Source organism: Protomyctophum parallelum (assembly GCF_964188405.1).
Source record: "Protomyctophum parallelum genome assembly, chromosome: 14".
Classification (NCBI taxonomy): Eukaryota; Metazoa; Chordata; class Actinopteri; order Myctophiformes; family Myctophidae; genus Protomyctophum; species Protomyctophum parallelum.
Window position 1 is genome coordinate 21,105,292 of NC_139709.1, and position 14,523 is coordinate 21,119,814.

At 42.1% G+C, this 14,523-nt stretch overlaps 1 protein-coding gene across 1 annotated transcript; it reads right to left on the minus strand.

Moving 5' to 3' along the window:
- Positions 1-2,445: 2,445 nt before the first annotated feature.
- On the minus strand, positions 2,446-11,023 carry LOC310871170 (uncharacterized protein; the record flags this gene model as incomplete). Its single annotated transcript, XM_083782659.1, has 10 exons — positions 2,446-2,470; positions 3,014-3,100; positions 5,066-5,126; positions 5,338-5,384; positions 5,785-5,842; positions 6,779-6,810; positions 6,979-7,102; positions 7,506-7,668; positions 8,555-8,681; positions 10,554-11,023. 10 exons carry the CDS (start codon positions 11,021-11,023, stop codon positions 2,446-2,448), a joined length of 1,194 nt encoding a protein of 397 aa, XP_083638785.1.
- Between the last annotated feature and the right edge of the window lie 3,500 nt (positions 11,024-14,523).

Genomic DNA, 14,523 nt, shown 5'->3' on the forward strand with positions numbered 1-14,523 from the left:
TCTCGCATGACTGAACTTCTCACCCTATCTCTAGATGACAGCCACCCATCAGAGAAAACTCATTTTGGCCGCTTGTATTCGCAACCTTATTCTTTCGGTCATGACCCACACTTCATGACCATAGGTGAGATTAGGAACGAAGATTCCTTGGTAGACAGAGAGCTTTGCCTTCTGGCTCAGCTCTCCTTTCAGTGAGGTATAGCGACTGCAATATATCACCCCTGCCGCTCCCATTCTCCGGCTGATCTTCTCTTCACAGGTGAGGGGTCCTCCCCTCACTTGTGAACAAGACCCCAAGATAGTTTACTTGAACTCCTTCACTTGGGGTAATGTCTCATTCCCTACTTGGACTGCACAATCCATCGGTTTCCTGTTGAGAACCATGGCCTCAGATTTGGAGATTCTGATCCTCATCACAGCCGCCGTACACTCGACTGCGAACCGGTCCAGTGAGAGCTGAAGGTCTTGGACCGATGGTGCCATCAGGACCACATCATCTTCAAAAAGCAGCGATGCAATCCTTGGCACACCGAGCCGAATACCCTCTCCACCACGACTTTGCCTCGAGAACACGTTGTGTAGATCTGCTATTTTCTTTTCAAATGATTTTCTTTTATTATACAGTTGAAAACTTCACATTAGGCTATGCATAATGAGTACTTTCTACCTTTGGTACTTTATATTTTAATTTCCGGAGTATTTCTACATTGTAGAATTGATACTGTTGTTAAGTAAAAAAATGTGAGTACTTTTTTCACCACTGATAAGCAGGATTGACATCGTGTAAAAAGTCCATTCCAATGTGTAGCAGCAAAGCAACACATGGCTGAGTATTCATTGATTAAACGTTTATTAGATGCCACCCACACAGACACAAGAGCTAAGTGATTTCAAATATAAATAAATAAATAAATCAAGCAACATAAGGCCCGGAAAGAAATCACAATTGAATAATTATTGGCATAATGGCATTGTGTAAAAAGTCCATTCCAATCTGGCACACCCACAAGTCTAACAGCAAAGCAACATATGGCTGCATGGAGCATTCATTGATTAAACGTTTATTAGATGCCACCCAGACAGACACAAGAGCTAAGTGATTTCAAATATAAATAAATAAATAAATCAAGCAACATAAGGCCCGGAAAGAAATCACAATTGAATAATTATTGGCATTGTGTAAAAAGTCCATTCCAATCTGGCACACCCACAAGTCTAACAGCAAAGCAACATATGGCTGCATGGAGCATTCATTGATTAGACGTTTATTAGATGCCACCCATACAGACACAAAAGCTAAGTGATTTCAAATACAAAATGATAATAAAAATAAATCAAGCAAGCAACATAAGGCCCGGAAAGAAATCACAATTGAATAATTATTAAATTAAATTAAAGTATCAACTCAACCAATCATTAATAGAACATGAGGCGTAGAACATAACGTGCAAATCTAACTATACCTAAACAAACATTGGTGAAAGTTATCATCATAGTCTTTAGAAGTCAAGTCACTCAGTGATCAGGGCCCCTTTCTTGTGCCCTGTAAATAGTCACAAAAGAGGATGGTCAAATGAAGAGTGGTGAAAGGCAACAACATTGTCAAATCCTATTTTTTTTAATGTTTTTTTAGCCCACAATTTTGTAACCCATTTTTTCACCCAGTGTCAATTATCTAATGTAATCCTGGGCGCTACACCTCCTCTGCCAACCTGGGGGGGCAGCAGACTGACCTCATGCTTCCTTCTATGCATGAGGAGTCCAAGCTGCTTCTTTTCACCTGACAGGGGAAAGTTTCCCTGGCCGGACGTAGCGTGTGGAAGGAACACGTTATTCCGAACAGTTCCTTTCCCCTCCATCAGGCGCCCCGGCTGGCCAGGGGGAGGTAGCTTAAAGACCAGGATTACTGCATGTTTTTGTGAGGGTACCTACCCCAGGGGACACGGGGAGAACATGCAAACTCCACACAGAAAGGCCCTTTCGCCAACCCCGCCTCGGGTATGGGCACTGATGACGCAGAGGAGGGAACACGCCTCCAGCGCCCACAGCGTCCCCAGCGGGAATCGAACCCAGAACCTTCTAGCTGTGAGGCGACAGCACTACCGACTGTGCCACCGTGACCCTTAACATTGTCAAATAATCATACACTATCAGCTTCCCCCCTAAATGTTTTATTCCTTACGTTAGCAGGTGCAGAACATCAGAAAGTGTCAGCGTACAGGGGTGGAGGTGGAAGGATTCCTATGTCCCCCAAGTCAACATCCTGTTCGCTGTTGGAAAAAACAATATCTAAGCTCATCCAACAAGACTGACAGAGAACAAAGTCAAAAGAAGTTGGCATCAATAACAATGCACCAGTCTTCCAAGATAAATACAATGAATCAACAGGGGGTTTCAGACGGGAAGGCGCTGTATGCAGTCAACACTTACTAGTATAGTGGCTCCTCAATGGCACATGAAAAGCCTGGGACTAGAGACAGATAAGAGAAAACAGATATGGGTGTCATGCCAACACTCAACAGTTTGTCATTTTATCATCTTGGGACATCACATTACTTTCCACCACTTGAACCTTAGCATCGCTATTCTGGGGGCACATCTACAAGCTTCAGTTTGTAGACTTTACTTTAAGTTTACCAAGAATTAGTTTACCAAGTATAGAGGGTTTAAGTGGTTGGTTACCCACTGGTTGGAGTGCAGTGTGAAGTACACAGCAAGTATCCACTTCCAAATTCACCTACATCAGTGAGTGACATGAGATGGGATAAACAGTGGGGACAAAAAAAAAAGAAAAAATCTCTGCACTTACTTGGAGGCTTAACACTTCAAACAGGGCAGAAAGGGGGGGGGGGTGAAGACATTTCAACTCAGTTAGAAGACATTTCCACTCAGTTAAAAGCCACATTAAATGTTAAAGCATCTAGTAGATACTAGACAGTATTGGAGCATCTATAGACACTAGACAGCATTGGATGAAGTAATATTATTTCTTTATTATATGGGAATACTGTACTTGGTAGGTGTTGGTCCTCCATCGTCAGTCAATTCATCATCTTGGTGAAAGAAGATGGCCAATCTCTGCAGGGCTTCATGTCTGGTCCTAAATATCAGGGAAAGGTTATTACCGATAGCCATTGCATATTATTGCTGCTTCTATTCCAAACAAAAACCCCACAAACCTTCATACTTGATATCTGTCATTCACATTGGACTCCTTTATGGAAAAGTTCATTACATTAGATGACTAATGGCTACAGTACAGCTACAGTAATTGTTGCACATTTGGGAACAATAAAACATGTGAAATCCTCTCCAGGATGCAGTCAGGACAATGATGATTTCTCATTTTTCACTTGGAAAAAGTCAACGATATGTGTGCGTATGTCATTGGCAAATGGTGTGCTTTTTCCTGAGTAAAACCAGGAAAGGCCAAGTAGTGAAAAGCTGCATTGTAGTCAAAAATCACACTCGTGAAGTCTAACTCATGTTGCTATGATTAGGTGATGTAAAACATGGACAAAACAAACATTACATTCTTTAATGTCAATGGCATTTCATGTTTGTGTTAGGGACAAGATTACGTAAATTTCCCTTCATTGTCAATGGCGTTTTTAATGTTTGTTTAACTAAAAACAAAAATTAAACCTGTATATAGGAGAGGCTAGCACCCCTCAATAATCAATGCATGTACCAAAATGTAAAGAAAATGAGAAAAAAACGTATATACAACTTATTAACTGCAATCTACCGTGTCTGTGTTTATTGTGTTAGAAGTGACTACAGGGTGTGCAGTGTGGTGCGGACCACATTAAGCTGCACAGCCTTATGCAACGGTTTACCCTCTTAACTAACATTTTGTCAGGATACAACTGCCTGGCTGGCACCCCAGATCCATGATCTATAACAAACCGTTACAACATGCTTGAAATGCCTACAATTTGGCATCTTGAGTGTGGGAACAGATACTCTGAGTTCCCAGAAGTTATATTTTTCGCAGAGAACAGATGCTGATTCAGAATGCTGGTATATTTTGTTCCATCAATATCATGTCACCCCACCTTGTTAGTAGTATGCCTACACTGTTATCCCATCATGAGTGTGAATTAAAAAAAAAGCTTCATAAAAACAATGCTGATGTAAGTGATTTGCTGGAAAAAGCTCTTGTATGTGTACTGGTGGAGAAAGAGAAAGCATGTGTGTGCACTAGTTGAGAGTAAGGCAAAGAGAGAACCGTACTGTATAAGAAAGCATGGGTTATAGTGTGTGTGTGAGACAGCAAGGCTGTCAGTGGCAACAGTGACAAAACTGTTCAATGAACAAAATGCTTACTAGCTGCAAGGTTTATCTAACCAAGAGAAATGTTAAAAATGTTATTTGAATGGAGATGGGAGTGTCTAAGGGAGTTGGCGTGCGAGAATTTGAGATCTACATCCCGAGTAGAGATAAATTAAACCATCTGCAGATTAATGTTTCTGTTCTTCCCAAATACATATTTTAGCATCCCCAAATGGCTCGTCTTCGTTCTTATAGACAGACACGTCTCGCGTGATCACTAATACTGTTAGATGGGAACAGTTAAGTAGTTACACCAACATTGTTTTTGTGCAATTGTTTTGTTCCTATTGGAGTAATTATAATGACTGCTATGTTTGTGTAGAGTAGACAAGCGTCAACCTTAGTGTAAACTGACCACTGCCTTGCCATCATAGTTATAGTCCACCAGCTCCACCTATAATAAACTGTCTGTAATCTTAGTTACCCAAGATGTGCAACTGAACTAAAATGAAAGTCTTTAAGACAATGATAAAGTTACTTATGCTATTGTTGATTGTTCTTTCAACAAAACTGTTACACCAACATTGTTTCCCTTACAAAACAGTTACACCAACATTGTTGCCCATATCACAGAAATCTAACACTTTCATACCCACTTGAACTGCAAATGCAGTTACAGAAATAACATCGTGAGATTTACGGAATAAAATGACAATCTGACTTTTCCCACATGGTGCCAACATTGAACAATTCCAGTAGGGAAAAGGGGCTTAAGTTTTATAAGACTTACTGCATGTGTAGCTCCTCCAAGTTGGTATCACTAAGTGTGTGCTGGGCAACAGTGTCACACACTGTCAACAGAGATAGAAGCAGGAGAGAGGCGAGTGGTAAATAGATGAGGTGAATTATAGGATAGTGAGGACTGAGAGAGGCATTTAAATCTGGTCTTTGAAGGACATCAAAGGTCTACTGTATGCATGCCAATGGACAGTATAAAACCACCTCAAACTGGAACCTCTATTTGAACCAGGAGTTAAAAGAAAAACAGATAAGTGTACTCACTTATCTCGGACAATGAGATGAATTGAGATCGAGTCTCCTGATGAACACTACGGTATTGAATGATGAACGAAACAATATTAGTCATATACTGCCATAGTATTAAAAATAAAATAAAAATCACACCTGTGTGAAGTGAGGAGCGCTCTTATCATCATACATCCTAATACATCATCTTATTCCGGCCATTTCGAATTGGCCAACACTCAAAGCTGGCCATTCATTGTCAATGGCATTTCATGTTTTTGCGTTAGGACAGTGTTTGTGTTTACACACACCATCGAAGCTGGACATGGCGCCACTCAAAAAACAAAAACAGCAGATTATCTATGCTCATCTGTTTCGCCCAGTCATGTTGACATGGGGAACAATGTCAATCTAAGAACGACAACACGTTTGTATTTGGATGACAAAGACTACGGTCAGATACAGGTACTTTGTCAGATTTACCTCTTTTCGGGCGAGAGGGTCCCCTCGTCACACGACCATTCCTCACTATCATCTGTGACTGAAATACAAAAATGCATTTGACAGGAGGCCTGGCACAACAGTCAACATCCCATCTCATAACGGCATTGGTTCAACGTAAATGGAATTCCTATGCAATCATAAAGATAACAAATTGCTGTCAAGCCTGCATATGGCGCTATAGAGGCCTGGACTGCATTATGGAAAGAGGCATTGACTATCTAGATTCTAGGTTATGCACTCCTCCCCCTCTGTTACTGTATTAAGGGTTCCCAAACCTTTCAGGCCACAACCCCCCAAAATAATCCGATTTGAAGTTGAACTGGACAACCTGTCCGGACAAGCACTTGGAATTGTTGGCATTACATGATTTACTTTGACTCGGTTCCACAGATAAATATTGTGAAAATAGCAGACAATAAAAGCTCACATTGCGAGCTTGTAGATTGGCTATTTTATTGTAACTTTAGAAATGTACAGATAGGTTTGTTTACCGCTGAGTGAGAATACATTGTTGCAAATTAAGCTAATCATCTGGGGACCCACTACAATAATTTGAACCAATGCGCATTGGATGTGGTATGCAACTGTACATTTGATTGTCAATGTTTGTCCGTAAAGGTTTTGTCTGCTGATTTGATCACATTCGTTTGTAATCAAATACACAACTTTATCAATAAGCTGTGTAATGTGAAAATCGGTCATATCACTTTGTGTTCAGAATTTAGCATGCCATACAGTGTCTGAGATTATGTGAGGCTTGCACCATTACACAGTTCAGCATACTGTACACAATATGCTAGGATGCTGATGTTCCATACTAAATTAATAATGTACTGTACTGTACAGGTTAGCTACAATGCCAAATTAATACTGAATGTACAGAGGAAGCTAAAATGAATACATTTACATTTCAGACATCTAGCAAATTGTTAACCTTTGCATTAAGGTCATTGTGGAAAAACATGATACTTACAGCTGCTTACAAGAGCGGGCTGGTTAGATGATCTAGGGTAAAAAGTCATAGGTGGGTTGATGATAATACAAGATTAGAAACCAAAAGGTATGGTTAAAAATGTCAAAATGGTTTTGGGTGTACAGGGGAGAGGCATGGTTTCATAAATTGGTGTATTTACTGTATTTTTAGCTCTAAATATTAGCAGGGCACACTAGTACCTGCTCTCAATGCTGATGGCATCTGCCTCTGGGTTTCCTGCTTTGCCAGCTGCCTGGGCCTTCTTTCCCAGTTCTACCACCTCCTGGATATTTAGCTCCACGTTCATTACTGAAATATAGCCATCTACAACAAGACAGGATTGAGTCACCATTTACCCAGTCTCTTGTAGCCAGACAATCGGAGATCTCCATTCTCCACCTACTTAGTCTGGGGAAATCAAAGTTCAATATGAGCTGGAACTGTGGCGAGCCGAGAAGAGCCACTAACAAGCCACTGCTTTGAAAACCAATGATCACTATCATAACTATCAGAGTTCTGCAATGCAAATATTTATTTATTTCGGAATGGTTTCCACACACCCAGTTCTAGCCCATACATTGAATTTAGATGTCACCAGACGTTATCAGTAGGCGGCATGAGTAAAAAGGCTGCCCTTTGAAAATGGCATGATGACACAAACACAGTACAATGTTATGCCATTAGAATGAAAGAGCCACAACAAGAACATCAACACAGCTCATCTCACACTTGATGTGGCTGGCATCCCGGGCTAGCCATCTCCCTTTGGGGCAGTTGGAGGTACGGATGATGCCAACGGTGTCCCCGCTCTTCACAGCTAGGTCATTCTTGCGGAGCTTGGTGGTGACCATCACATTAGCGTAGTGCATGGGCTCCTCCTTGCCAGTCACCTAGACAGAGTCATAGAAACTAATGTTTTCAAGTTATATCGTGGAGTTGGTTCCATGTACCTGGAATGTAGTAGCATAGATAAGAGTAGAGTTTCTATCGTTAAAAAAGAAGTGTATTAGCCAAGCTACAAACAGAAATTAATTTGGCCAAGATGTTCTTAGTATAGATCTATTCAATCAATGGCATACTAGTGACCATTGCATTATGTAATTTAAGAGCCAATAAGCTCTAGTGCTCTATGCATAACTGTAGTTCCAGGTTTCACTAAGGTGGCATACTGCAGCAGATTGGAACGTGAAATGCTGCCGCAGGAAACTGAACAGGAACATGCAGGGAATCCAGGACTACAGTGCATACAATAAAGTGTCTACCATTAATCAAGGATTTTTTTCCACTACAGCATAAAACTCAGTGAATGCCTCAATAAAAATAATCTAACAAAAGTCTCCCCTGAGGAGAATCTGTTTTCTTTCAATGCATAGATCATGCAACAGGCATTTTGGCATGTAAACGCAGCTGATAGTAATAAAGTAAATAATAAAAAAGTGGGGCCGTGTTTCTGTGTGTCAGCATGATCAGGGAACATCCTGTTCACTTCCAATCCATGTGAGCCAAGGGTTGGAGCTTCCAGCTTCCAATGTCGCATCATGTGCAGCTGAACTTTACGACAGTGTGCCGGTTTGATGCCTCTGCAATGCGTTGTCCACTAATATGCTTCATTTGGTAGGCTTGTGAATCTGCCATGTTTTTAATAGCCAAAGCTAAAATTGCAGACGCATTCCTGGTTTTAATGGTAATGTTATCAGCTTCAGCTGTGCCAACCTGTCAACATGTGTGCTGTGAAAAGGGTCCATTAACATCTACATGTTGCTGCCATCATCTTACTTTGAACTTCTTTTTCATTTCATTCTCCTTTTTCTCCCTTTCCTTTTGCTCTTTTCTCTCCTTATCCAGGCGATGCTTCTCCCTCTTCTTCTGCTCCTTGACAACGCCCTCAGGGCTCTGGCATTCCCTACTGAAAACAAAGACATTTATAGACAATTCAGTGGAGATTTATAGTAAAATAGTATTTTATACTCTCAAAAATGTCCAAAATAGCCGATCTACAAGCTCATAACATGCCGTGATACCAACTAATGTCACAATACGAATCAAGGTATTTTTTTTATTTCTTTTTAAGATATTTTTTTGCGGCTTACGCCTTTTATTGATTTTTGAAGGGACAGACAGTAGGCTGACAGGAAACGGGAGAGAGATGGGGGGATGACATGCAGTAAAGGCCGTGTCGGGTCCGGGAGTCGAACACGCGGCACACTGCGACTGGATTACCAGTCCGGTGCCCAGACCGTTACGCTACGGCCTGGGCCAATCAAGGTATTTCTTAAGAAATATGGTGATACGATCTCTGTATCGCCCAAGCCAAGCAATCCAGAAAATTGGCTAGTCTTCTCACTGTCAAGGTCAGGGAAACAGTACAAACTATAACCCGAAGAGGCTCATTAGAAGCTTCTGCCCTTCGGCCATGTGAACCTTGAGTGAAGACATTGCCTCTAGGACCCCCTTAGGACAGTGAAGACATTGCCTCTAGGACCCCCCTCCCCTTAGGACAGTGCTTTCACATAATATGTGAAAGCATATATTATGACATTTATGTATGGAATACTTACAACATTTCTAGCATCTCTTTATGGACATCGTAATTGCATATGCACTTTGTTCTCTTTAGTTGCCTTTTCATGTGCACATCTACAGTATAGTATAGAGTCAACTAAAATATGTTTCAAAGAGCTTTATGTGACAACAGGCAAAAGTTGGGGATCGATCATACGACTGAAGATTACCAATTTACACATTTCACAATGTGTTTAAAATCAGGCTTTACCCACCCATGAGCATGATAATGGGTTGAATGGTTGTGTTCGCCTGGTAGACTGATCCTGCAAATTGATAACCATAATAAAATAGAATGAGTTGAGCAAGGTGAATTTCAGTGACTACTGACAAGATGCAGGACTTCCATCTTTTTAAAACAAAGACATACCATGGATTCCGATGCCATAGGTTAGAACGGTCCTGTCTCTTGAAACACACAAACGAGAAAAGGGAGTTTTAATTTACTACAGATGAGTGGGTATAGATTTAGCCAATCAAAGTACAGATTGCAAGCGTATAATTTGCTCCTGGTTAGACATTGATTACCGTTACCAGTGGAGGCTGGCTGTCAGCTTCATATGGATCTGTAAGAGATATAGTTAACTTCTTAATTGCTTATAGTTATGAAAAAATGTAGTCTATAGGAGAGGCAAAAGGCAAAAATGATTAGTCTTACTTGTGGGAGCCCCGCCATCACGTTTAAGCGAGTTGCAGTCACTGATGTATTTTCTGACGGTCTCAACATCTTCATAGACATTCTCAGTCGAGGTTTCATGCAAACACTCCTGTGCAAAGACACTAAAAGGGGAGTGCCAAACAGATCAAAACATCATCACAATCTCTCTCTCTATATATTTTGGTTTGTGGCCAATAGAGAAATGTCATATGGCACTGCAATCATTTGTGTCAGAAGCGTGTACGACACGCCAATTTCCCATGGCTGCAGGCTGAGGGCAGTGGTGACTGGTGGGTGTAGTATATTTGAGCGTTTAGCTCACTGAAAGAAAACTACAAGTGATGCCCGGTGAAAGTTCACCAATGTTGAACTCCAAACTTCAGATGTGCTGAAAGTCACACATAAACGCACCGCAGCCAGACTCCCTTATGCAGCAGTCTTTTGCTCGCATACCATGTAAGTGAACGGGAGTCTGGCACGTACTATACTGTATGTGTGAGTGACGCGTGCCTTAAAGCAATTTCACTCCATTTACGATAACCCTTTATTTCTCACCTGGGTTGGGGTTGAGTTCCACCGTTCAGCAGCGCATTATCAAACCCATCAGGTTGACCTTCCAAAACGGGAGCAGCCACCTCCTCCTCGTCAGGACAAAGTTCAAGAATCACAGGTTCTGGTAGATTTTGTGGGTCAGGTACGACTGCTGGCTCTGGGTGTTTCACGTCTTGACCGCTGGCTTCCAAGGCAACAGGCCTCTGGAGCTCACACACAGGCTGCACAGCATCAAAATTGTACTCTGCCAATGATGGCTCCAAGTAGCCAAAATCGGAGGCTTCCAACTCCAGAGCAGCAATATCAATGTCAAAAACCCCAGCCTCGCCTGTTTCTACCTCAGTACTCTCAAAGTCTGGGAAGTCTGGGGCGTCCAGCACAGGGCCGCTAGCGAATGGAAGCGCACACTCTGGCTTCTCCTGTTGTGTGTGGCTGGGATCCAGCGACACGTTTGAAAACGCCTCTGAAAACATAAACTAAAAATCAGCACCTAAAACATGTTTCACCTCTAAACAAAAAGGAGAATTTTACCATATATTTTATCATAATTTAATGCACTACATCAGGGGTTTTCAACAGGTGGTCCGTGGACCACTGGTGGTCCGTGGAGGTATTCCACAGAAAAGGCAGTTAGAATCTCAAGAAGGGTGAAGTGTACCAGCTTGCCTGATTGAGTCAACATTATTATATGTAAAATATGGAAAAAAAAGGGATAAAGGTTAAGGCACGCCCAAGATATAGAGCCACATGTGTCAGTACTGTATATCAGTTAAGTACGTGGACCATCGTTTGAGAAACAGTATAAGACATGGGATGCATTCTATAACAAGTGTTACGAAAGCACTAATCTTAGCCCATATCCCATTACAACACAACAGTGGTCCCCAGGTTGATCCTTAGTCAATATGGTGGTCCCTGGTTCACAATCAGTTGATTGCACTAAATTAAACTGTTATACTTCATCGTATGACAGTGTCACGCCAAAGTAGCGAAATTAGCAAATCTACAAGCTCACAACAACCATGCCATTGCCCAACATAGGGATGTTGATGTCTGTCCATGGGTTTTATAAATAACTACATTGGATCAAATGGAATATTATTATTATTGTTGTTACGTTCTTTTTTCCCCCTCCAATTTCCTGAAAAGTTAGCGCTTTTGAACATACAAGGTTTCTGCGCGACAGCGATGATATATAAGTTATCATTTAAGCCCTATTTCTAAAATAGGCAAAGTGGATCTAAGTTCACGATGCAGCGTTTGAAAATGTTCACCTATAATGAGTCTATAACATGCCAAAATAGAGATGTCAGGTTAAACTGGTTAATAAATGCATGGTTGCAGACAAGAAAACGCACATCGATAACATGTGTCACAAACAATGTAGATGGACAGGCAAAGACTGATGCACTGCAAAGAAAATTGTTAAATGGGTAAGTTTTTCCGCTTAAGGACCCATTAGCTGAGAGAGATAAAGCAGGGACACCAACCCCCCCACCACTAAATATTGTATACAATGATGTTGCAGATTAAACTTTAATAGATTCCATAGATAGCTTCATAGACTTGTTTGACAGCCCTATCATTGTGTAGTGTTACATGCGTCACATGCACGCAATGAACAATTGAATTGGTTTTTTTTACTTTATAATTTGTATTTCCAAATTCGCCTTTTAGGATTCGTAAACACCAATTGCATGGCTGACATGGGGTGGGGGCTAGTTCCCCTCAGAATAGGGATGGCCTAGTTCCACTCAGAATAGGGATGCTAGGGTTCAAGGCATACATCTTTTCTGCGTCCGAGCATAGACATGGCAACGCCCCGCCTGCCTCTGATTGGCCTACCGACACTGCCGGCCTTACCAGAGTTTCCTCTGAGGTGGAAGATACATGCTGGATAGTCTGCTGCGAGGTTACTCCGTCGTGGGAAATAAATAAATAAATAATAAAATTATGAGAATTACAGCTTGGTATGCGTGACAGTAACTTTTATTTTTGTAGTAGAGGTAAACTAATATTGTTTATTCCGTTGGTCTGTTTATTTGTATACATGTGTAAACTTTAAACATTTTTGTACTGTAAAAGGGTCTCTTTTCCCTTGAACCTAATCTTTTTTTATTGTAACAGTATTAGTTTATACTATAATTAGAATCTAATTAGATTAGATTAATACCTTGATCTTTATCTTTTTAAGTATAATAGTATTAGTTTACTATAATTAGATTAATACACGATAATCAACACTGACATTTTAAATTAGAACAGCCAAATCAAATCATAGTACATACGTGTTCAATCAATTATTCAATCAAAGCAAACGGCACAAACAATATTAGTTTGCCAGTTGCCTCTTCTGTCGGTAGGCCAATCAGAGGCAGGCGGGGGGTTACCATGTCTATGCTCGGACGTAGAATAGATATACGCGGGTTCAAGTGGTTAATCTAAAAAAAATATATATATTTGGAGGCCCCTGTGTACTAGTAAATCAAAAGACCCCCTAGGGGTACCGGACCCCCTGTTGAAGACACCTGCACTAAGGGATGTGACAATTACCATCCCCTGAGAGCACAAATGACACCCCTGGTCAACATACCCTGAGTGGGAACTGGACGGTGATGGTTGAGATCTACAGATGGAGGTCTGGGAGGCTTTAGAGGCCGAGGCCCCAGAGAATACAGGTCAGGCACAAGCTTCTTCTGGGGAGGAGGTGGTGAAGGAGGAGTTCCATCCGTCCTCAAATGAGGGACACCTACTCGATCTCTATGGAACCATTTGTCTAGTTGAGACTCTACCCATTTGAAGAAACAAATGCAAACAGCAAATCCAACGGATTAGTAATGCGACAGTCTCTAAGGAATCCAAGAACTTTGAACAAAATGGAATGTTCCCTGGATTCTTCATTAGAATGTCACAGAGAGAAGACCAAACATACAAACATACTGGATTCTTCATTAGAATGTCACAGAGGGAAGACCAAACATACACAAAGTGCAAAAACAGGTGTGCATAGATTGTGAAAGTTGAAGTTTATGCAGTAAAATAAGCAACAATAGCTTATGCTTGATAGGACTTACTACGAAGAGTGCCATTCATTTTGAAGAAGGGCCGAGCCGAGACGCAGGCCAGTGGAAGACATACAGGTGGAGGTGGAGGGGGCAGATCTGGCATGGCGTGCTCTGCCTCCCTTGGTGGCAGAGGAAAGCCTTCATCCGTTCCGCTGCTATCGGAGCGCTTGTGCCTGGTGTATCCCAATAATGCCCTGCCTGATAACTTCTTCTTAGCTCTCTCCAAGGTGCTCATAAATCGATTTTCCGATTCCCCACCACTTGACACCGTGACATCTGGGCTGGAAGGGGCGCTCGAATGCTCTCCTTGTAGAGACGTCCCATCTACTGACGTTTGTCTATCCAAGTGTGCCAACGGCAGCTCTCCGGGAGCGCTGGAGGGTCTGGTGGTCAAATCAGCATAGGTGGGCTCTTCTCTGCCTTGCACGATGACCTTCGATGCTTTGCACGACTTGAAGGAGAAGGGAATCTTTTTCTTGATTTTAACTGGTGGTGCGGCAGGATTTGGCATCACGGGATTCAGGTCTGGTAGAACCAAAGGCATGTGCCGGTCTATGAGAGACTGCTTCATGGCGCTGCTGTCTCCGACAGCATGCGGTGGCACTGGCGGGGCGTTTTGCTGAGTTGGCGGTGGAAACGAGGATGGACGCCTGCCCCCGGACACCCTCCTGAAACCATCTCTAACCATGACGGCGGGAGGAGCGGCCGGTATCTTGCCCTCTACTGTGGTGAGGATGGAGCTGACCAGCGAGCTGCAGAGAGCTGCTGGAGGTGGAAGCCGTTTGGGCTTCTCTGCGATGGTTGGTCGAGCATTGTTGCTGGTCTGAGCCGTGGTGGCCTCCTCCTGAAATTTGGCCCTCAGAGCTTTAACGTTGATTGGTCCCTCCTTGTAAAACATAAGAACAGGC